The sequence below is a fragment of the Aphelocoma coerulescens genome, chromosome 1 (assembly GCF_041296385.1).
Source record: "Aphelocoma coerulescens isolate FSJ_1873_10779 chromosome 1, UR_Acoe_1.0, whole genome shotgun sequence".
NCBI lineage: Eukaryota > Metazoa > Chordata > Aves > Passeriformes > Corvidae > Aphelocoma > Aphelocoma coerulescens.
The window spans coordinates 95063027-95085146 of record NC_091013.1 but is presented as its reverse complement, the minus strand read 5'-3'; the positions used below and the strand labels follow the sequence as shown (position 1 = coordinate 95085146).

At 46.4% G+C, this 22120-nt stretch overlaps 2 protein-coding genes across 4 annotated transcripts in view; one reads left to right on the top strand and one right to left on the bottom strand.

Moving 5' to 3' along the window:
* Positions 1-3428, bottom strand: part of GDAP2 (ganglioside induced differentiation associated protein 2) — a 23849-nt gene extending 20421 nt beyond the window's left edge. Inside the window, exons 1-2 of one of the 2 annotated variants that reach the window (XM_069019205.1) lie at positions 3328-3428; positions 1465-1711 (exon numbers count right to left, since the gene is read on the bottom strand). In XM_069019205.1, coding sequence (XP_068875306.1) covers positions 1465-1640 — 176 coding nt within the window. In that variant the 5' untranslated portion in view covers positions 1641-1711; positions 3328-3428. Of the gene's footprint in view, positions 1-1464; positions 1712-3218; positions 3293-3327 lie in introns of those variants that run through there. The other variant, XM_069019206.1, reaches the window with a different exon arrangement.
* Positions 2595-22120, top strand: WDR3 (WD repeat domain 3). Of its 2 annotated transcripts, none has more exons than XM_069019194.1 (26): positions 2595-2921; positions 5115-5324; positions 5727-5845; positions 6786-6864; positions 7199-7294; positions 7782-7895; positions 8798-8899; positions 9019-9116; positions 10031-10126; positions 10429-10659; positions 11400-11493; positions 11828-11929; positions 12595-12680; positions 13099-13234; positions 13966-14022; positions 14702-14802; positions 14948-15059; positions 15174-15308; positions 15449-15499; positions 16312-16377; positions 17185-17277; positions 17822-17869; positions 19264-19307; positions 19788-19916; positions 20395-20488; positions 21108-22120. In XM_069019194.1, the coding sequence occupies exons 1-26, from the start codon at positions 2904-2906 to the stop codon at positions 21261-21263; spliced, it is 2667 nt and encodes an 888-aa protein (XP_068875295.1). In that variant the 5' UTR covers positions 2595-2903; the 3' UTR covers positions 21264-22120. The 2 variants fall into 2 exon arrangements, with proteins under 2 accessions (XP_068875295.1, XP_068875286.1); XM_069019185.1 differs by lacking the exon at positions 2595-2921 and adding an exon at positions 3497-3749.

The window sequence follows — 22120 nt, the reverse complement described above, 5'->3', positions numbered from 1 at the left end:
GCAAGGAAATGCCAAGTTACAGGAAAAGCATTAACAGGACCCCAGTGCCCACACAGCATAGTGTACCCTGACGTGCTCGCCAAGCTGAACCATCCTTTGCTGCTACCTGATGAAGACAGACTGCATGCAAAATGTCAGCTCCTTAAAGAGTCCCAGCCTCAGCAGTAACTAAGGGATGTTTGTAGAAAAGGCAGTGTTGTAGCTGTATGTAGGGCAGCTCAGACAGCAAACATGCAAGGCAGCTTGTTAAACTGATGGAGTGTAACACTTCCAAAAAACCCACATATTTTCTCTTGGGGTAACAGGACAGTCCTTGTGTTATATTACTTTCAAAACTTCAACAATTTTTTCAACGTACTTCTTTATTTTTGCAGACAGACTATCCAGGGCACCTTAACTGCTGCTGTTCCTCAGACCACTGTGGGTCTAGAGTGACACTGCAGCTGGACAAGTTTTCTTCTCTTTTGTTCCCAAATTGTGAACCCTCAAGTTGATCATGTTCATTCTGCTGTTCAAAGATCAGACATGCAGAAGATAAACAGGGCACAGATGCATAAGAGACAATGGAGTAGCAGAACTCTGACCTGCTTTTTGTCACAGCAGCAGCCATTGGGGATTTTGGGATCAAAGAGCATAGGAAGGGAAATAAAGATTCCCATGCACAGGGAGAAACTAAACTAACAGTTGAAATTGCACATATTTGCCCAAGCCATAAGAGATGTTTAACCTTTTACTCCTCTCTTTCTTTACTTAATTGAGTTCAGGAAGTCCATGAGCAGTCCCATTTCCTGCATATATTAACCAGAAAGAGGTTCAGGCTGATTCCTGAATCTGCATCCCTGAGAAATCCTTCTCCCTTTACGGTGATTAAGTTAAGAGTTATTCATCTAGAGAGCAGGTTTAAGTATCTGAGTTACAGGAAAGAAAAACTGATGGACTAAGTTCACCACAGCACACTGCACTTTATCAATAGATTTTGGTAGAAAATCATGGAGACAAAATACAGAACGGAGGAAGAAGGGGCAGGAAGAGCCAAAACCAAGGCATAAGAACCACATGAAAGAAAATACTGATTTAAACCAGAAAAGTAAAAGCAGAATAAAGCCAGCAAATACAGAAAAAAAGCTAGTAGACAGCAAACATATCTAAAAAAAATTAAAAACCTCATATCCAAATGCCCAGCTAGGTTTGGATACTAAGCATGTACTTCCTACCTATCACAGTAGGAAGTACAGCTCCAGTCTGCTGCATTGAGGACTGCCCATGAGCACAACCTATGGTGGAGCAAAATCTAGACTTTCAAAGTTACAGTGAACAAAAAGATTATTTTCTTCCCAGATCTGTAATGTTTGATTCAAGAAAATAGGATTTAGAAGCTTTATTCTACAGCAGTGATCATTACATATGGATCCTGCAGTAAGTGGAGAAGCGATGACAGACACACAAGAGCCACACTGAACTTACCACAAGATAATTTTTTCATTGATGTCTTTCCTGTATGGAAAAGGTGATCTAACATCAACTTGAGCTTTTTCAACAGGACTTTGGTGACAATCCAGCTGCTTGGCCTCATAGGCATCACTCCAGCCTGGCAGACTATCAACATCCACAAACTGGGAAGGAGCACCCAAGGGATCCATGGAATGGAAACAACAACTCCCTTCCTCTGCTAACTTGTCACACTCCAATTTTCACTGGAGTCTTCCAGGTGCTTTAAAGAAAAACAAAAATCAAACCAGGTCAGCAGCTGTTCACTAAAAGTAATTGTCCCATGGAGCCAGACCTTTCCCAAGACTGCAATGCAATAACAGCTAGCAGAAAACAGAAAAGCAGATTTCCCACTCAAACACTCCCTCTTTTGTTACCTGCATGCAATAAGGCAATGCAGATACTTGCAGTGAGACAAACCTCTTCCAACAATTAAAGGTGAAAACACCGTCTCTACTAAATTGATCCAACTGACTCATGATCTTGCATTTTAGAAATAGCAAGAACAAAGTCCTAAGTGCAGAGAGGATCTCAGTCTTTCTGAAAAGTGTTATTTCTTTATCTAAACAAAAAGCAAATTTGTAGCAGGGAATGTATAACCTATTCTTTCAGAGATACTGGTAAATACTTATTAAAAAAAAAAAAGAGCTTCCCAAGCCACAATGCCCCCACCCACCAAATACCCCAACCAAAAAACCCAAACCTTACAAACAAACCAACAAAAACCCCTCCCTCTTCCCGAATGACACAGCCCTTGCAGTTCAGTGAATTCTGAACTGCTGCAAACAACTTACTGCCACATAGTTCTTACAGCCATGCACTCAGGCACAAAACCTCTTCACCCAAATCAGTTTTGCAAGAAAGAGTAAAGCTGTAAATTTGAATGCTGGCCCAGTGAATTTTAAGATGAACTCTGCCATCTGACTGATTCTGAGATGGCACTGGTTGCTAGACGAAGGCTCAAACGTGCCAATACTCACTTTTCAGCTGCCAGCAGATAACGTGTTGGCTACTGCATTTCCATTGTGACTACTGAACTACACTAGTGAATCAAACTAGCAAAACATACCCACATAAGTAACTACAGATTAGTAACACACCACACACACCTACTACTTAACCCCTTTCACAGGTTTATAATTGATAATAATTAAACAACGATCGCACCCACAAGCGGTAATTGTGAAACGCGACTTATTAAGTGTATTTATTAGCCAGGGGAAAACAACACAACAATACAAAACAACCAAGCATCCAAGCTCACACTGAGGGGTAGTAAAGACTGGCACTAAGTCAAAGATAGCCATAAGAGCATCTAAGTAAGATTTTTGCTGGGAGAAAAGGCAATGAGCGAGAAAAGCGACAAAGATAGCCATAAGAGCATCTAAGTAAGATTTTTGCTGGGAGAAAAGGCAATGAGCGAGAAAAGCAAGGTAAGCGCGGCTGCACCAGCCCCAGCCATAAGCCCATCTACAACAGCATCTACCCCCTGCTGAACAGCCAAACCCAGGGGTCTGGCTACGGCAGCAAAAGGCAGGAGAAGCGGTGCGTGCAGATCTCCTCCGGGGCATCTCCCCCACGATCGCTGCCGGGCCCTCCCGCGGCGGCGGCCGCCCCCAGGGGTTGTCAGGCTCGGAACGGGGCACAGAGCGCTGTGACCGGGGCCTGGGACGGCAGTGCCGTGCCCGTACCAGGAGGAGAACCCGCCTCTCCCGCCCCACGGCTCGCACCGGGACTCCGGCACCGCGCTCCGCCGGGCATCCAGCTGCCCCCGCCCGGCTCCCGCAGCGCCCGCCCAGCGCAGGCCGGGCCGTGCCCCCAGCACCGCTCCGCACTCACGGGCACAGCCGCAGAGCCGCCGCCAGCCCCGCCCGGACAGAGGGTCCCGGTCGGCGCCGGTCTGGCGACATCACCCAGAGAAGCTCCGCGTCTGCCCCGCTTCCGCTTCCCTTCCCGGGCGGGGCCTCAGGGCCGCGCTTGCAGCCGGGCCCGCTGTGACGCACTTCCAGCGCGGCGGGCCCGCAGCGCCGCACGTGTGGCGGCCGCCGCTGCCCCGCGCGTTCCTTCCCCCCGCGCTCGCCGCCGCCGCCATGGGCCTGACGCGGCAGTACCTGCGCTACGAGCCCGCCGCGCTCTTCGGGCTGGTGGCCAGCGCCAGGGCCGGCGTGGCCTTCGTGGCGCTGCGCGGCGAGCGGGGCCGCTACGTGGCTGTGCCGGCTTGCGAGCACGTGTTCGTGTGGGACACAAGGAAAGGAGAGAAGGTGGGACCCGGGATGCGGTGGTGGGGCAGGGCTGGGGTGCAGCGTGCGGGGCTTTTAGGCCACCTGAAGCGGAGCGGTTTGTGTTACTGGGCGGCTTTTGCAGGGAAGCGACACCTCCACGGCCTCTCCCCCTCTTGGGAAGGGTGAGCGCAGCGTGAGGTTTGGTTGTGATGCGAGTCTGCAGCTCCGGCTTCGTCCTGGCCCATCATGCTGTTGTCTTCCAGTTCCCCAAGCTGGTCGCTGGACGAAAAGGATTCCTGTATAGTGTTACCTGTTGAGTAGTCCAAAATACTCTGCAATTTTGGATGCTTACAAGAAAGTCTTGATTATTACATGAAAGTAATTGGTTATTTCTGTTTAAGGGATTAATAAGGTTTGTATTTGTTGAAATCCAACAGGTAGCACCACCACACATAGAACAGAGGAGGCTATGGATGATTTGGATAATAGATATTTGGAATGCAGCAATTCTCACCTTTGTTTTCTTTTAGTAGTAATTTGTAGCCATCCGTTGTTAGAGGGAGGGATTGGTGGTCCTGCTGCTGTGCTCTTACTGTGAGAGTAATTTGTTTTATCTTGACTTGGTCCTGCAATGGCTGAATCTCACAGTGGATCCCTTGACATTTGCCTCAGGACCTCAGTTGTGGAAGAGCAATTGCTGTCACAGTAACTGGAAAGCTGCTTCCTGTTTAGCTGGCTGCGTGAATGTTCTTGGATGAATCAGGGATGTCACAGAGTCTGTGGTTTGGCTTGGAACTGGGCATTCCATGTAAAAGTTGTTTCCTCTAGGGAGGTTGTGAATTGTAACTTTAAGGAACTTTGCCACACACTGCCTCCTGTGCGATTCAGAAATCACCGTAAGTACTACTGTCCATACGAACTGAAATCTGGTTTTGTTTCACAGCCCCTGGAGTGCTGACTGCTGGTATGCTGTTTTGGAGATGTATCATTCTCAAGTTCTTGTGCAGTCTGTGGAAAAGCAGCTCTGTCCTATACCTGAGAAAAGCCAGGCAAGAGTCAGGAAGAAGCTTTCCAGCTTTGCTCTCAAACCACGTTTCTTGCTCTCTGGAACTTAATATGTGGGGGCAAAAATTTCAGGTTGTGAGTTCCAGGGCTTGTTCTACACCAGTTTCCTGTGTGATTATGAGAAATCGCTTCCCTTCTAGCTGCTGTTTTTCTTTGAAAATGGGGTTAATGACACTGTTTTTGGTACAGGAAGTTGAAAAATGAACTTACGGAGTGGCAGAAGTGCTCAGCTGGAAGTTCAGGAGAAGAGTAGACTATATTCTTTCTGCTGTGCAAGTGTCTTGAGTCTGACATGTCATTAATCAACATTATACATGTTTTGTCTCCTAAAAATTACAGGTTCTTATCCTTAAGGGTCTCAAGCAGGAAGTCAGTTGCCTCTGCCCCTCTCCAGATGGGTTGCACCTGGCTGTTGGGTATGAAGATGGAGCAATCCGTGTCTTCAGCCTCCTAAGTGGAGAATCCACTATCACTTTCAATGGACACAGGGCTGCAGTTACAGCCCTGCAGTATGACCACCTGGGTGGCAGGCTGGTGTCTGGCTCAAAGGTGAGGCTTTCACATCTGGACCATGGCCCTTTCACAGAGATGCCCCATGGGGAAGGCTGACCTGCACTAAAATGTTCAGTATTTTAAGTGTGGCCTCTGCCCATAGCCAGAGGATGGCAGTGAGAGGAGCTGGGGAGCCCAAGGCTGGGTGAGCAGTAGGGTACTGGTAGAGCTGTTGAAGTGAAGAATCTTGTGAGATCAGGAATAGGAAAAGTGTCTCAGGCTGGGACAGCAGTACATTTATCAGTCTGACTGCACCTTTGGGGGAAGCAATGTCATGTGCATTAATAATCCTTGAGATTCAGAGTGAGAAAGTGTGCTCTTAGGTAATCTTTTCAGTCTTATGGCAGAAGTTTTGCAGAGACAAGGGCCAGTCCCATGGAGACACTCTCTCTGTTCCAGGATACAGAAGTCATCGTGTGGGATGTCATCAATGAGAGTGGCCTGTACCGGCTGAGGGGACACAAGGATGTCATCACTCAAGTCCTTTTCTTGAAGGAGAAGAACCTGTTGGTCACCTGGTGAGCCAGACAAAGAGTAATTGTTGATCAGGAAAGCAGGCATGGTTGTACTTGCAATTTAGACATCCTGTGTGCTACAGCCATTCGTATTTTCCTTATCTCATGATACCTCAGACCCACCAGCATCTTTGAATATGATTTTGTCACATCCACATACTTTTTGAGTCTGGTGCCTGAATCCAAGTCTTAGTGCAACTGAAATGGCCATGCTGAAGAAAGTGTTTGGAAAAGGATTTAACTTTTTGGTAAATCCATCAACTTAAAATTATTGTAACAAAGAATAGTGATAATGCGTTCATTATGTGTGTAACCATTTTGGGGTTTTTTGTTGTTCATCTTGAAGAATTGAGCAGCCTTACCTTCTGTATGAGTAATTCACACAGGAGTGTGACAGAAAAATTGCTTCCTTGTAAGCTGTAAGTACATGAATTAAAAGATGATAGGGTTTTTTTTAGTTGATTTTTAGTTATTCAACTAAATGAGCTGCAAGTTGGCTGAGTCCCTTTAATAATAAATGGTTGACAGGACATACTCTTGCTGAAATATCAGTCAGTAATTTTTTACTTTTTAATCTTCCATTTACTATCTTAACAGAAAAGTGCATGCAATCAGTTCAATCAGTTCAGCTTAGAAATAAAACAAGTTTCTTTTGCTTTTTTTTTTCCCCAGATGGAAAAAGTAATATTTTGTTGGTTTGGTAGATGATACCCATTTCTTAATGCAATTTCAAATATTTGCCAGGTCAGCTTCAGTGAGTTGATAGATATCTTTTTGCAGCATTGCTGTACTTTGTTTTTGTTTGGCTCGCAAAATTCAGTGTTTGAGCAGCTGCTCTGTGATATGTTCTGATGTGTTTTAGATTTTTTTGCATTTCTACCACTTAGAAAAGTGGTGAGCTCTGGAGTTTTTCGTCATGTCTGAGTTTTTCTTTTTGTTCCAGTGCCAAAGACACGCTGGTGAAATGGTGGGATCTGGACACCCAGCACTGTTTCAAAACTCTGGTTGGACACCGAGCTGAGGTAAGGGGATGTGTGGGAGCTGTTGGGTTGGAGGGACTCGGGATGTCATGGCCCAGGCTGTGCTTTCCTTGCTCTCAGGAGTTGTAAGTTGGCACTATCATATATTTTTTCACCTATCATTAAACTTTAGGAATGAGCAAATGAGAAACTTTCAAACATTCCAAGAGCTGTCATCAGATGCAGTGGGTGACAATTCCCATACACATATCCCCAGAGGAGGTCCCAGCTAGATCCAGTCTCTGTTTGGCTGCTGTTAAAATAAGTCAATTAAAGATGCTGGGCTTTTGTTATGATAGTTAAAGGAGTCAATTCCTCACATTGTGCCTTTGGACAGGTCTGGGGGATGGCTTTGCTGTCCAACGAGAAGCGTCTGATCACTGGGAGTGCTGACAGTGAGCTGCGCGTGTGGGATCTCGCATACATCCAGGAGGTAGGACATTCCCTCGGTATCCCCTCAGACCCCCCTGCCCAGCTGCTTGTCTTTGAACTGAGATGAAACTGGAACATGTTCAAATCTGATGATGGATGTTCTGGAAAACAGCCAGAGCAATAGTCTGGAAAACAGATAGCAATAGTCTCTGCTATCTGAGGAGTCCAGAAGCTGCTCCTGGGATGGGCTTTGCTGTTTCCTGTGTTTTGAGCTTTCAGGTGAAGCTGTGAGCACTTCCTGAACAAGATTTCCACAGTGTGTCAGAACTTCCTGCCTTCTGACTTAACAGCTAGAGAAGACAGTCTTGTGGGTGGATGATAATCATGGGGGCACATGGAGTCCTTGGTGCCTACAGGAATGCTGTAGGATACTCCAGTGTATGCTAACCAGTTGTACCTCCAGGGAAATGAAGTGTGAGACAGAAACCACAGCTCCTGAGGTTTAAGGTACTCCTTTTGTTGTTTTGTTTTTTTCTTCCTGTGAGCAGGTAAAAGATCCTGATGAACCAGAATCCAAGAAAAGCAAAGGGTCTTCTTCACCTGGAGCAGAAGAAAACACTGAAGAGGATGAGACCTTAGAGTTGGATGAGCATCCTGAGGAAGTAAGATCAGTTTTCCATGCTGTCTGTGAGATGCTGTATCTAACCCCATTTGCATGGTTTATATCCTGAGTGTGATACTCAGCCTGTTTGGGAAACTGGCAATTCTTGTCTTGCTCCATAACACCTTCCTCAGCAGCAGTTGCTGCCTCATCTACCTGCAAAACATCAGCAATATGTGTGCCAAAACACCCACAGATTTTTGCTCCACTGACAGTTTTTCTTTTCGTTCTATTTGAGAAGGACTAGCAAATGTATAAACAGTGCTAATAGAGCTGTTTCATCAAACAACACAGAAATAAAATAGTTACTAGCTGGTTGGCAGCTGCTGAGCTCGGTGCTGATGCTCAGCTTTGCCAAAACGGAGAGGTCAGAGTTGCACTGTAATGAAACGTGGTGTGAGATTGGATTGCAGAAAGCCATTCCCACTTGTGCTGCTGCTGGAGACTTCACTGAATCTGTCTGGTAGAACTTTCTGGGGTACTGCTCGGATCTCAGACTGCTTGTAGTTGTGGTAGATTATTAATTAATTTTCCAGCTTCCTCTCCAGAAGATTTCTCTCCCTTCAATGCCCTGTTTAAGAGTCTCTGTTCTCACCATCTCTGCCTCTTTTGACTGAGCTTTGCTGTCTCTTAAATGGCAATGGTTTGCCAATGAAGTTGTTATTCTTCCCCTGAGACTGCCAATGATTATTTTCAGCTTAAAGGCAACAAAACACAAGGAGATAAGCTTGTAGCTCACACAGGTGCTTGTTTTCTCCCCTTATTATCCTTACTAGCTGTTCTACCAGGACCCTGTAGGTTCGTTTCCCCCTCTCCTTGGCTTCCCTTGTCATTAGATTTCTGAGTTTGCTTGAGAAGATCACTTGGCCATTCAGACCCAAGTTTGTTCCTCTTTCCCCGTAGCGCATCGTTAAGTGCAGCAAAGTTGGATCCATCATGCGGGAAGGGAGGGACCGAGTGGTGACTCTTGGCACAGACTGGATGGGCAAGTTTTTGGCCTGCCATGTGAGTAATGGGGGGCTCTGCTACTGGGTTCTAGAGGAGGTTGGCAGAGACCTTGGGTACTTTCTGTAAGGGCCAGTCAGGGCTTTGCATACCTTTGAATTTGTTTGCTCTGACTCTAGGGAACAGATGCTGTTCTGGAAGTGTTCTCTGTCCTTTCTGAAGAGGAAATCCAAAAGAAATTGGAAAAGAAAATGAAGAAAGCAAGGAAAAAAGCCAAGTAAGTTATTTTTCGGGTGCTCTCTGCATCCAGAAGACTCTAGAAAAGCTCTTAGGTTAGAAAAACTCTTCAGTAGCATTACACAGTGGTTGAACTCCAAGCTTCTGGCCATTCTCTTTGTGCTAGTTGTTGTATTTTGTGGTTGCTTTTCCTGTGCATCCTTGGTGCTTGTCTCAGCAGCACTGCTCCCAGAGACTAAGGAAATACCTTTCTGAGTCTTCCCCCGGGGGGGAAAAAAAAGCTAAAGTGTGCAAAGAAATGGACATAGAATGGGTTTTTCAGAGTTGCTCAACTCTACCTGACATTGGTGTTTATACTGCTTGGTGCATCAAAGAAAGTCCTTGGTAGGCAATGCAGGAATGAGAGTTTCATCTGAGAAGTCACAGTGAGTCTGATACCTCATTTCCTGTTTTACAGCAGGCAGAGATACAGGTGAGAGCTTTCTTAATGTTTACTCTGTTTTAAGTGTCTCACTGCATATCCTGGCACTTAACAGGTGCCTCAGAACAGCCCTTAGGTGTGTTTTACTCCAGGGTAGAAACTAAAGCACAGGGCATGTAAATCTGGAAGTGCATTTTGACAATGGCTGAGAGCTTTTGGTGAGTGATAGGAGATGAGCAGAAACTGATCTTGCTCTCAAACACAGCTTCTGTTGCCTGCTTTGTATCCATCTTTTTAATGTGCCTTGTGTTTTGGCTCCAGAGGAGGTTGCCTTTCTTAGGACAGTTTGTGTCTTTAGTAGTCTGCATACTGCCACGAACTTCGCTGTGCGCCCTATTCTTAAATGTGGTTAGCACTGCTGGATAAGAGTTTCAGCAGGCTGACTGGTTTCCTTATGTTTTCTCTGTCACTGTGTTAGTTTGTGTTGGCTGTGCTGGGTCATTTGACTCTCCTCCCTTGTCTGACATTTCCAGACAGAACTCTGAAGAGGAGCCTGAAAGGAGTGTGGAGCTGAGCCTGCAGGAGGAGATTCAGCGGGTCACTAATGTCAAAGCTTCTTCTAAAATCAAGTGAGTGGAAAGTCTGTTGTAGAGTCTGACCAGTGATTATGCAGCTACCTGGGGAGAGCTCTGCATGGCTCAGTGCAGGCAGAGGTGGAAGAAGTTTCCCCCTCAACATGTGTTTAGCTTGGAGCTGGGGAGAGGCCTACCATGATCTCCAGTCCATTCGCACCTCTGTGGCTCAGTGTGTCCTTGCTTGTTGGATGTGCTCTGTCTATATTGCTCTGTCTCAGTTGTTCTTGATATTTGATCCTTCCTACACTTTGTCTTGTTGCCCCTGTGTACAGCTCTCATTTTGTCTAATCAAACAGGTCATTTGACTTGATTCTCTCTCCAAAAGGAGAGCTGAAGATGGTGCTGCTGCTCCAGAACAATGTCATTGAGTTGTACAACCTGGACTTGTCAGCACAAGTCCCTCAGGCTGTCCGTGTGTCCAGGATAACCATTGGAGGCCACCGCAGTGATGTCAGGACGTTGGCTTTTAGCTCTGACAACATTGCCATTCTCTCAGCAGCTGCAGAGTCCGTGAAGATTTGGAACAGGTATGCTGTCCAGTTGTGTCTGCATCCCAGAATTCAGGGATGCTGTGTTAAGAAAAGCAGTGATAAGAAAGAGGGGACAATGGAAAGAGATAAAACAGTGAATGAAGTAAAGGAAGTAAATAGAAAATTATTTTTCTTCTTTCCTTATTGGGGAAACTGAGGAGCTATACATCTAAAATTTCAACACAAGGTCTAAACACAAAGTTCATACAGTATAGACTGTGTTCTGCTATGTGGTTTTTTTTGTTTTTTTCCTTTTTAATAAGAGGTATAAACTGTTACCCTAAACAAGCTTCTGCCTGTTCTTTAGGGCACCTGTGGGTTTCTTCACATCTTATCTGAAGGATCTGGTGTTAGACTGAATAGGCTATTGCATTGATCTAGTGTTGTGCGTTGATGTAGAGTGTTGTCCCAGTGTTTCTCGAGGGGTGCTGATTTCAAACTTAATTTCCTCTGAGCACTATCTTAAAGTCCTCCCTCCTTTCCTGAATTGCTCTTTGAAATTAGGAGCTCTGTTCTCGTTCACAACAGCAATAGGTCATGATGGTGGACAACATACTGGCATGCTTTTCTGGAAATGTTAGAAGTAAGGCTGGATAGTGTTTGGGTCAATAGGATGGTGGTGGCTTATCTTTTGACCCCAGCTGAAAGACAGCTGTAGGTAGAGGCCACACTGGAGAATGTCTCACTGAGCAGACCAGATTCTGAGTGTGGTAAGAGGTTTTGGGCTCTGTCCACAGGTCGACCTTGCAGTGCATCCGGACGATGGAGTGTGAGTACGCGCTCTGCTCGCTCTTCGTCCCCGGAGATCGGCAGGTCATCGTTGGGACCAAGGTAAGGAGTGGTCCTCTGACCCCAGACTGCCCAGGTGTGGAAATGTGTTAGGAAAATGTCATTAAGGCAGCCTCACAGAAAATGTATTGCCTCTCCTGATGTGGAGCACTGCTGCATTCCCAGAGTCGTTATGGAGCTCTTGTGGCTGGAGCTGGACAACAGTGGATAGCTTTGGGAAGGCCTGATGGAGATCAGGAGTTTGGCCATCTGTGTGTAACAGCCACCTAATGAAGCTGGCTGCTGGGGACATGGGTGGCAGGTAGCTCTTCTGCCAGGAGCTATCATGAGTTGTGAGCAGAGGCTGATTCTTCCTCTGTGATGTCTTTTTCCCCAGACAGGGAAGCTGCAGCTGTATGACCTGGCTTCTGGCAGTCTGATAGAGACACTTGATGCTCACGACGGGGCAGTGTGGTCCATTGCTCTTTCACCAGACCAGGTGACTCAGTCATCCTTTTAAGTATCATCTGTTGCACACCTTTTCATGTAATTCCTTCCTATAGTACAGTATTTGCACCACTGATAGAAGCATGGGAGCCCCTCATCCTGGGTAGTGCAGGATGCAGCTGGTAGTGTCTAAGAACTTTCTAGTGGAATCAAAACCATAGCAAGAAATAATCTGTCTGATATTCATCCACCCTACAGATTAAAACATAAGGCATAGATTTTGCCCTTGTTCTTTATGTAAAATGTTGGACTGTTCTTCCTTCAGAAGGCTCTGCTTGTAGGGTGGTGGTGAAGTGTGTGTGATCCAGTAGCAGTGAGAATCTCAAGTTGCCCACAAAACAAAAGCATATTGTTACTTGCAGCTGAGGTGACTGCTTTCAATCCCAAAGTGTCAGTCCAGGTTTTGTTTTACATTGGGGTCTTTGTCTTAGACCTCCAAAATAAGCTAGAACTTTTGAAATTGTTGTTGGTGCTCAGTCAATGCATGCTCTAACCAGAGCAAGTGCTCCTGGTGGTGTCCATTTAATCATTAATGCTGTAGGAATGTGGGACATTTCAAAAACCTCCTGTGTGTTGGCAATTCCTTGCTATAGACTTTCTCTGGGTGATAGCAGCTAGTTTCACAACTAGTTCAGACTTTTCTGTTTTTCCCTACAGCATGGCTTTGTGACAGGAGGTGCTGATAAATGTGTCAAGTTCTGGGAGTTTGAGCTTGTGAAGGATGAGAGCAGTGTTCAGAAAAGGTGAGAAGATAAACCTTGTGCAGGTTCCATTGTCACTGTTGGGTGCTTTGGCCTTTGCTGTGCACTGCAAGAACTGCCCATGACATCTGTGTGGAACACATGGAGAGGAGTGTGGGCTCAGTGCAGTTTTGTGAAGACCTGAGCTTAGCTGGAGAAGGGCACTTGCCTCATTCTGATCCCTTTTTGTGTGTGAATTTAGTGTCTAATCAGGCTGGGCCTGCAGATCGTTACTGTAAATGCAGCAGTGACATTCATCAGCCATCAGAGCCTGCTGATTTCCAGTTCTGTCATAGTGAGGAATGAGGTGCTGCATGTCAGAATTCGCTTGCTTTCCCAGGGTGCAGTGTGGGGCTCGTATCCATATCTTTTCCTAGCTTGTTTGTTTGGGATAACAGTTGTTTTTTCCTCTCATTGCCAGGCTTTCCATGAAACACATGCGCGTTTTACAGCTGGATGAAGACGTGCTGTGTGTGCGGTACAGCCCCAACCAGAAGCTGCTGGCTGTCTCCTTACTGGATTGCACAGTGAAGGTGTTCTATGTTGACACACTCAAGGTGCGTGACCAAGCAGGCTGTGAGGCTGTGCAGGAGGGGATGTAACTGTAACCTGCAAGATCAGGAATACAAAGGAAAAGTGTCTGGTTATTGTGGAACACCAGTAAGAGCCAGAGACACCATGCATCCTGCTTCAGGGGCCTGTTTGCTGGCAAACCTGACAGAACCATGGCTGTTCCACACTGGGAACTGGAAGATCCATTTTTCATTTAAAAAGTGTTACGAGCCTGCAGGTGGCAAGGTTCATTCTAAACCCTGCAGACGTGGTGGTACCCCAGATCTGTCAGGCACTGTAAGGGTGGGGATGAATGTGTCTCACATGGTGTTAAATAGGGCATGGCAGAAGCAAAGCCTGTGGGAGGAGAACCTTCCTTGTGAGCAGTGTGTGGTGGATTTGTGAGCTGTGTATTAGCATGGGAATGTTAGGGAGTGACACAAGAGAGACTGGTGCTGACAGTTATATGGAGAGAAACAAACTCCATAAGCAGTGGTGATTGGCACCAGAGTTAGCTAGAGAGCAAACAGAGCTAGCTCAGCTTGCTTGGGTACTTCCACCTTCTTCTCAGTTCTGCCCTCATGAACCTGCTGCTAACAGTGTTCAGGGCAAGAATGAAAGTGGGGCAGTGCTAGAAAAACAGCTCCTGAGGCAGAGCAGAAGTAGTAGCCTAGAGCTTGAGATTTTTCACACCTCTCTACACAGCATGTCTAACTGAGCCACTATTCTGCTTCAGTTTTTCCTCTCTTTGTATGGACACAAGCTGCCAGTGCTGTGTATGGACATCTGCTATGTAAGTATTGTTAGGGCTCTGTTATGTGGGACTGGGGGATGTGGATGAGTGTGAGAACCTCTGCTGGCATCAAGGCCTCTAGGATAATGCTTTCTTGTCACCTCCTTGCTCCTGACTTAACAGTTTCTGGGTGGGACACAGCAAGCCCCTTCTTAACCTACAGTCCTGTGCTTGCTGGAAGGGGTATCAGAGTTGGGGCCATGACAGAACTGACCTGGGGCATTTGGTGAGTGAGTGGAAAACAAAATGCTGTAATGGTTTCTTACACTCATTGTAAGAGGTAGAGTCTGCTTTCTGCTAAAGTTCCTGTGTGAGAGGAGCCGGAATTGTTAGCGGGAGCAGAGGGCAGGTGCTGAGAGGGAGCAGCCTCTTCATGCCTGTTCATTCTTGGGCTGCATCTCGCTCTGAGGTGTCTTTGGAATGAGGCTCATTAAAGCCAAGAATGTCAAGATATAACCAAATACCTGCAGAGGCTCAGAGGAGGGCCAGAGTGCTGTCAGTGGGCTGTGCCAGTACCAGAGCGTGGGCCACTGGTGGAGGGATGAGGAGGCCATATTTCATACCCAAGTAGGCCAGGTGTCTGCCTACTCCGCTGTACAGAGTCACTGGGGCAGCAGCAGTTCCTCATGGGGCTGCCAGCCAGCTCCCCATGCCCTCCTCTCTCTTTGTTGCTCTCTAGGATGGGACTCTAATTGCAACTGGGTCTGCTGACAGGAATGTGAAGATTTGGGGCTTGGATTTTGGGGACTGTCACCGTTCTCTCTTTGCCCATGATGACAGGTTAGTCAAATCCTGCAGCATCTCTGGGCTGTGGACTTGTCTCCAAGGGGTTGTGATCCAGCAATAATCCTTTTGTCCAGTATAGAGCAGGGGGAGTTATGCAGTTTCCCCCAAGTGGGTAAATTTGAGCCTTTTTCTCTTCCAGTGTGATGTATCTGCAGTTTGTGCCCAAATCCCATCTCTTCTTCACAGCTGGGAAGGACAGCAAGATTAAGCAGTGGGATGCAGATAAATTTGAACATGTCCAGACGCTGGAGGTAGGAAGTTTTGGAGTCTGTTGAAAGGAAGCATTATCCCTGCATGAGCAGCATTTTCCTCAGGGGTGGAAGTTGGGTGGTGTTAATGTCATATTTCTTCTGTCATCTATGCAGGGGCATCACCAGGAGGTGTGGTGCTTGGCACTCAGTCCCAATGGAGACTATGTGGTGTCAGCATCCCATGACAAGTCCCTGCGCCTCTGGGAAAGGACGAGGGAGCCACTTATTTTGGAAGAGGAGAGGGAGATGGTGAGAGTTGCATCTTTCTTACAAAAAATGACTTCCAGACTTGTTTTTGTCTGTCTTTAGTTGTGATTTTCTACAGGTCTGTTGCTTGCACCCTTGCCTTGTTCACCCCTGTTAATATGTTGTGCTCTCATCCTCTGTAGCAACGAGAAGCTGAATATGAAGAGAGTGTAGCAAAGGAAGAGCAGCCTGTGGTGAGTTGCACCATCTGAATGTGTGTCATTCTGACTGTACAAACCCTGGAAAAACTATTTCTGTAAGAGGCATAGAAGAGTTATCAGAGAGGATGGATCCTTTTCTTGCTTTGAGGAGGTCCAGGTGGGAAGGTGCTGCTGATCTGTGGCTGCTCCATGATGCTGTTGGCTCTGTTACTGTGTGTCGGGGCACCTCTTGTCCGTTTCTCGCGCTTCACGTGTCGGAGGAAAATAACTTTTCAGGGATGGGACTATGCAACTACACGAATTTATTGTTTAAAATAACGCATCAGTCGAGGCGTGAGCTTTTACAACACCTCCGAGTAATGGCGACTAGTCACAAGATTTAGGGTTACATCGTAATTTATAACTTTCTAATCCAATAGATACTTAAAACGACACTTTGTTTTAGATTAATGACCTATCACCTGTGGCACTTCTCACTGCAATGCAGCTTATGTTTTGACCAATAACTTCTCATGACACGTACACACAGATGTCTCTCTTATACCATCTAAATTCTTAACTTAAACTATATAAAATCACACTATTATATTTTAAAACCCTTCACCAAAACACCCAGTGTACAATTTTACTTATAATGATAGGAACACAAGTTTGTAATCCTGTTGCTTAAAGTCCACAAATCTTTGTCAATTAAGCCAGACCTAGTCTCTTCCAGGGTTATAAATCAAAGCCTCCTTTAATTGCAGGAGTTTCTACTCCTCTGTCTCCTACAACTGTGGAAGGATGGAACTGCAGCTTTGTATACAAACTGTATACAAACTTGTATACAAACTTGTATTTTGTAGGTGGCTGGAGAGAGGCAAGGAGAGACAGGGCTGGCAGGAAGGAAGACCATTGAAACCATCAAAGCGGTAAGGTGGTGTTGCTCTGCCAGTGTGGCCTTACCAGTATCTTAAGGGGGGCTGTCATGGGGTCACAGCATCAGTTTGAAGAGTAACCTGTGCTGTCACATAAGGGCAGATTGCCTCTGCCTGCAGGAGCAGTCTGTCCTGCTCCATGGTCAGCAGGGAGGGTTTTGACTCTGGACAGTCACACACCAGGAATTCTTTCCTCCTGAGAGGAATGAGATGTGGGGCTCCTGTAGCTGCAGCTGCCTGTCACAAGTGGGACAGGCAGAGCTGTTCTTGCCCTGTGGGGTTTGCATCCCAAAGGAGCACAGGGCAGCTGGGATGTTCTCAAGGCATCAGGCTTCTCCCTGAAAGGATGTGCAGTCTGGTGGGCATCTGTGGAAGGTGGAAATCTATTGTGGTGCTAGAGATGGGAGATTGTACTAGGAAGGTGTGGGGGTGGGTAGTTCCATGGCTGCAGATTTCAACAGTTTGGTGCTTTTCAGAGGAAATCTTTAATCTGTATAATCAAAATGGCCTGGCCCTGGCTTGTGCCTCAAAGGGGCACTGCTTGCTGGGGCTGGTGGTCAAAGCAACAACTGAAGTTGCAGCAGAGAGCACCCAGGGCAGTGGGGGGATGTGGATGGTGTGTGACATCTTCAGGACACGACCTGTGTGCTCAGGGTGGTGGTGCAGTCTGGAGTAGAGGTTATCAGGGGATATGCCATGTGATGCTTTGTGTCAGCACCTCTGCTTCCACCTCCATCTGTCCAGATGAGCCTTGGCCTGGCTTGTCTGGTGTCACTGATGTGCTGTTCTTGTGCTGCACAGGCTGAGAGGATCATGGAAGCCATCGAACTGTACAGAGAAGAGATGGCAAAACTAAAGGAACACAATGCCATATGCAAAGCCGCCGGAAAAGAGGTAAAAGACTGAGGAATGTAGCAATCCTGAGGTGTGCTGTGTGTATCCTTCCAGCTCAGGTGGAAAGGCTTAGCATGCAGATAAAGTCAGGACAGCTGGAAACAGCAGACATTTGCTCAATTCTTTTGGAGAACTAAATGGCACCATGCTCTGGGGCATAATTAGGGGTGTGTTCTTTCCAGTGATCTTTCTGCTTAAAGTCGTAGCAGGATGTAAGTTCGTGCTACTGCAAGTTCACCCTAAAACCTCATCTTTGCCTTCATCTCAACACTCCCTGCTAAATAAGGGGCTGTGATAGAAGTGGGAAAAGTGACAAGAAATGGAAGGAAATTCATCCATGTTTGAGTTAGTCATATATGAGAATGAGATTATCTGGTGGCTGCACATGAGGCCTTCAGCAACATTTTGGGGAGGTTGGAGGTGTGGGAATTGCAGGCAGACACTCAATAAAAGCCCTCTTCTACTCTGGGTAAAAGTTTGCTCTGAATATGTATTTATACACACATACACACCTGCCTCATTCTAACCCATTCTGTGTCTCCAGGTTCCCTTTCCTGTCAATCCCATCCTCCGTGCCTATGGAAATATTACAGTAAGTGGAATGCCCAGGCCACAGGCTGTAGTCCATTCTCAGCTGCAGTGGGACTGGTTGATTGCTGGCTGAGCCAACATACTGGGTTGCTGTGGGGAAGGACTGCTTGGTTCAACCTTCTTTGCTTGTGCAAAGTGAATATAATTTGGGGTTTTCATGTTGATGGGGTCTTTTTTGTTATTTATTTTATTTTTTAGTAACATGCATGTGTGTTACAAAAGTTTAACCCTGTCAGGGTTAAACAACCCCGAATAAGCCATGACCTTATGATGTTCCTTATCATGAGCCAGAGGTTTACAGTATTCTCCAAGATATGGGAAAGCTAGTTCAAACTTTTTCCAGGTTTATTTATGTGGTGTTGCTACACCAGTTACTGATTCTGTTACTATTCCTGCAGAGTTTACATTGAGAAAATTCTGAATGGTATTCTCAATGCCCAGGTATTGCAGGCTAGAGCTTATTCACTCATGTCATACTACTACACAACAGGTTGCACTAAATTCTGAGAATTTTGGCATATTACAAAATACACAGACAAGGATGCATGGATTTCACTGATAAATAAAAATCCACTACTCTGAGTAGATTAGTTTTTGTTTTCCTGGTTTGTTCCAATGTGCACTCACAGACTCTGTTTTCTAAGCATCCTGAGGAAGATCCTTCTTTTTTCACTCACTCGTCTTCGTGCCATCATACAATGGTTTGGGTTGGATGGGACCTTAAAGATCATCTAGTTCCAACCCCTCTGCCCTGGGCTGGAACACCTCCCACTAGACCAGGCTGCTCGAAGCTGTGTGTCAGTGCCAGATGAAACAGCCTTTGTCTTCCTTCTAATTACCTGTAACCACCTTGCAACAGCCTTTCTGTCCCTTCGTCCATGATTATAGGTCTGTTTAATTATAAGTTGGATAGACTGAACAGAAGTGAATAAAATCCTGTGACTTAGTAGCTAGAAACATTTTTCTTCCCTAATTCCCAGCTCTGCTCTGCATCTGCCAAATGGTTTCAGCAGGTAGACAGAAGTAGCAGGAATTAAGTCTTTAGGAGATGAGTTTGTGTAAGATTTTATATATATGGTTTGTTTCACCAAGCTTTTTATCCAGTTTGTACAAGATTCATTGACATGAATTGAGATGATTTAGTTGGTTGAATATAGATTAGATTTTTCACAATGTACTTCACCAGTGTAGAGTACCCTGAGAAGGCTGAGGGAGAGCTGCTCAGAGTGGCAGCTGATTGAAGCTGAAGGGGTTTCCTCTTTGTTATATTCAGCTTGATGTGTCTGTCTTGCTGGATGTGACAGTGTGTTTTTAACTGTGGGAAATGGACCTTAGGGCATGTTGGTCCTGCAGTGGTTCTTGTTAAGCAGGGCTGGTGTCTTTCCTCTGTTGCAGCCTTCTGCATACGTGCTGGAAGTTTTCAAGAAGGTCAAGTCGAGGTGAGTCCCAAGAGCTTTATTGCTGAATAGATTTGTGACTGAGTGTTGGATTTCTAGGCCCAGGACTGGCTGGGGCCCTTGAATGGTCTCTCATACGAGGTATGGTCAGTGCTAGAGAGTCTGGAGTCACTGTTCCCAGCAGCCCTTTTTGGAACATCCATGGAATTGGGGAATGGGAAGTGTTCCTTCCACAGGGAGTGTGGGCTGAAGCTTGTGGATGTGGGTTGGCTGCTTGGAGATGTGCATGTATGTGGAGAGCAGTTTGGGGGTGCTGAGGAGGGAAGGCTGTGTGCCTGCTCCCTGTGCCACAAGATGCCTGGGCTGTGCATCTGGTGCAGGTGTGGGCAGTCATGGACCAGCTGTGAGGAATGCTTAGCACAGCTCAGTACCAGAACCTCCCTATGTGGATGTGTTTCCTGCTCATCTGTAGCAGGGCACTGGCTGAGACTAATGCTTGTGTCCCTTTGTTTTTTCCCTTAGTGAGCTGGAAGAATCTCTCCTGGTGCTGCCCTTCTCCTATGTCCCTGATCTGCTCAGACTCTTCAATGAATATATTCAGCTGGGCTCAGATGTTGAGCTCCTGTGCCGAGCTCTCCTCTTCCTGCTCAAGTAAGTCCTTTATCTGCCCAGACAGTATGTCAGTATTTCTTCTGAGTCTCTGGGCCTGAAGCTCTGGGGAAGCATCCTTGAGAATAAACGTGTGGTCTCTGCAGGGGATAAGGAATCTCTGCAGCCCACAGTGTGTGGGAATGAACTGATTGGATGCAGAGTGCTGACATGCCCAGATGGGGTTGCTGGTCCTGGTGGCCCCAGTCTCACTGGAGTGAAAGATCGAGTCTGACGAGGCACTGTTGGTGGCACAGAGTCACCGGAGAGCCTGTGTCCTCAGAAAGACCTTCCCCTTGAACCACTGCTAAACTTCAGAAAACAGCTTTTCCAGATAAATTTGTCCATGCCTGTTACAGTGCTGGTCTGGGGAAGACTAATTAAAAAAAAAAAATTCCAGAGCATACAGAAGCTCAGGAGAGCGGCTTTGTGATGTTTCTAAGAAAATGCTGCAATACATCACTGCCTGCTTTGTTCCCAGGATACATTTTGGGCAGATCACAGGCAACCAGATGCTGGTGACAGTGATTGAAAATCTGAAGAAAACCACCATCTCCAGAGTCAGTGAGGCCCGGGTGAGTGTTGCATCCTCCCCTGTTCCAGGATCTAGAATAATGGGATGAGACAATGTTTGTGAGCATGAGTTGTCTGTGGTGTCCAGTGGGGAAGTTGGTTGTGGGTCTGAGCCCATTTAAACCATCCTCTTTTGCACTAGGCTGCGTTTTCTTTATGTTCCTCCTCATGTGAGAGTACCCAGTGGTGAGCTTACACTTGTGCTCCCTGCCTCACTTGCGCTTGGATTTCTGATACGTGTGTTTGGATCTTGGCTCACTAGTTTCTAAATATGTGGGAGGTAAAGTAACTCCCTGCTTCTCTTGGGCTTTTCTGTGGGCTGCTCCCTCAGTGCAGACTGTGCATTTTCCCAGAGGAAGCTTCAGGTGCCTGCCAGCAACTTGTCTTTCAGAAAATACAGTGCATTATAGCTGCTCTTAAGAGAGGACTGTAGGGAACTGAGTGCAGGACTGACTGTTCTCCTGCTCAGATGAAGTTTACATTTAAACTAACGTTGCTTTCTTTAAATATGTGGATTGTCTTGTTTTCATCATCTCAGTAGAGAGTGGCCAGTGCAGAACTCTCTGCCCCCTAACAAGCTTGGGATGTGCCTCACATTGTGGTGCTGGTCTGTCTCTGCAGGATGTGCTGGGATTCAACATGGCAGGGCTCCAGTTCCTGAAGAGGGAGATTGAGGCCAAGGATGAGGTGACATTTTTTGCTGATGCTACTGAACGTTTTGAGGAGAAGAAGAGGAAGAGGAAGAAGAAAGAGAAGATGGTTCTTGCATTGCTCTAGCATTTGCTGCCCAAGACACAGAGCACCTGGCTGGACTCATGTAACCTCACTGCTGACCATGGAAGTGTTCTTGTGGCTGAACATCTGTGATGATGTCCAGTGGCTGGGATGAAGTCTGCCCCATCCCCATGTGGTATAACCCAGCATGTGAACCCAACTCAGAATGGTTGTCTCTGAGATGGATTCTCTGTAGTCTGCTGCAGATGGACTCTTTCTGAGGTGGATGTCAAAGGCTCTTCCTCCAGTGGAATACCTGTTAGAAATGGAGTTGATTTATCCTGAGATCAGCTCCTTCTGGCAGCATTGATTCAATGGAATCCAGCACATGAACTGCTGGTGAGACCATGCCCTGTCCAGGGAAGCCAGCTGGCAAGATTTTTCACGGTTTTGGCACCTGCTGGTGGTTTGTGGCCTCTGGAAAAACCTCTGTGACTTCTGCTGAAGTGTGAGGGCTTGATTTACAGCCACTCACTCTTTAGTGGGACAGGGAGAAACATGGCTGCACTCTATTAAAGGCATATTTATATTTGTTTTATGAGACAATTTTTGTTCATAGTGTTTTGTCCTGGTATTTCTTTTGTAAATCCTCAGCTGCCTTGGCCTGTGTGTCAGTTTTCAAAGGATTTCTTACAGAGAATAAAATCAGTGGGAGCAAATGAAAGGGCTGCCATCCCAGACTGTGTTTTTCTGGAGAGCTGGCAGACCAAGTGTGAGAAGCCTGGATTGTTTGCCTTGATACTTGCTCCAGGCTTTAGAAACGGCACTGATTTTTTGCATAGTTGTACTTGTGCTGTATCAGATAAAAGGATATATTTTCACAGTGAGGGCAGTGGGGCAGAATAAAGTGAACAAGTCTC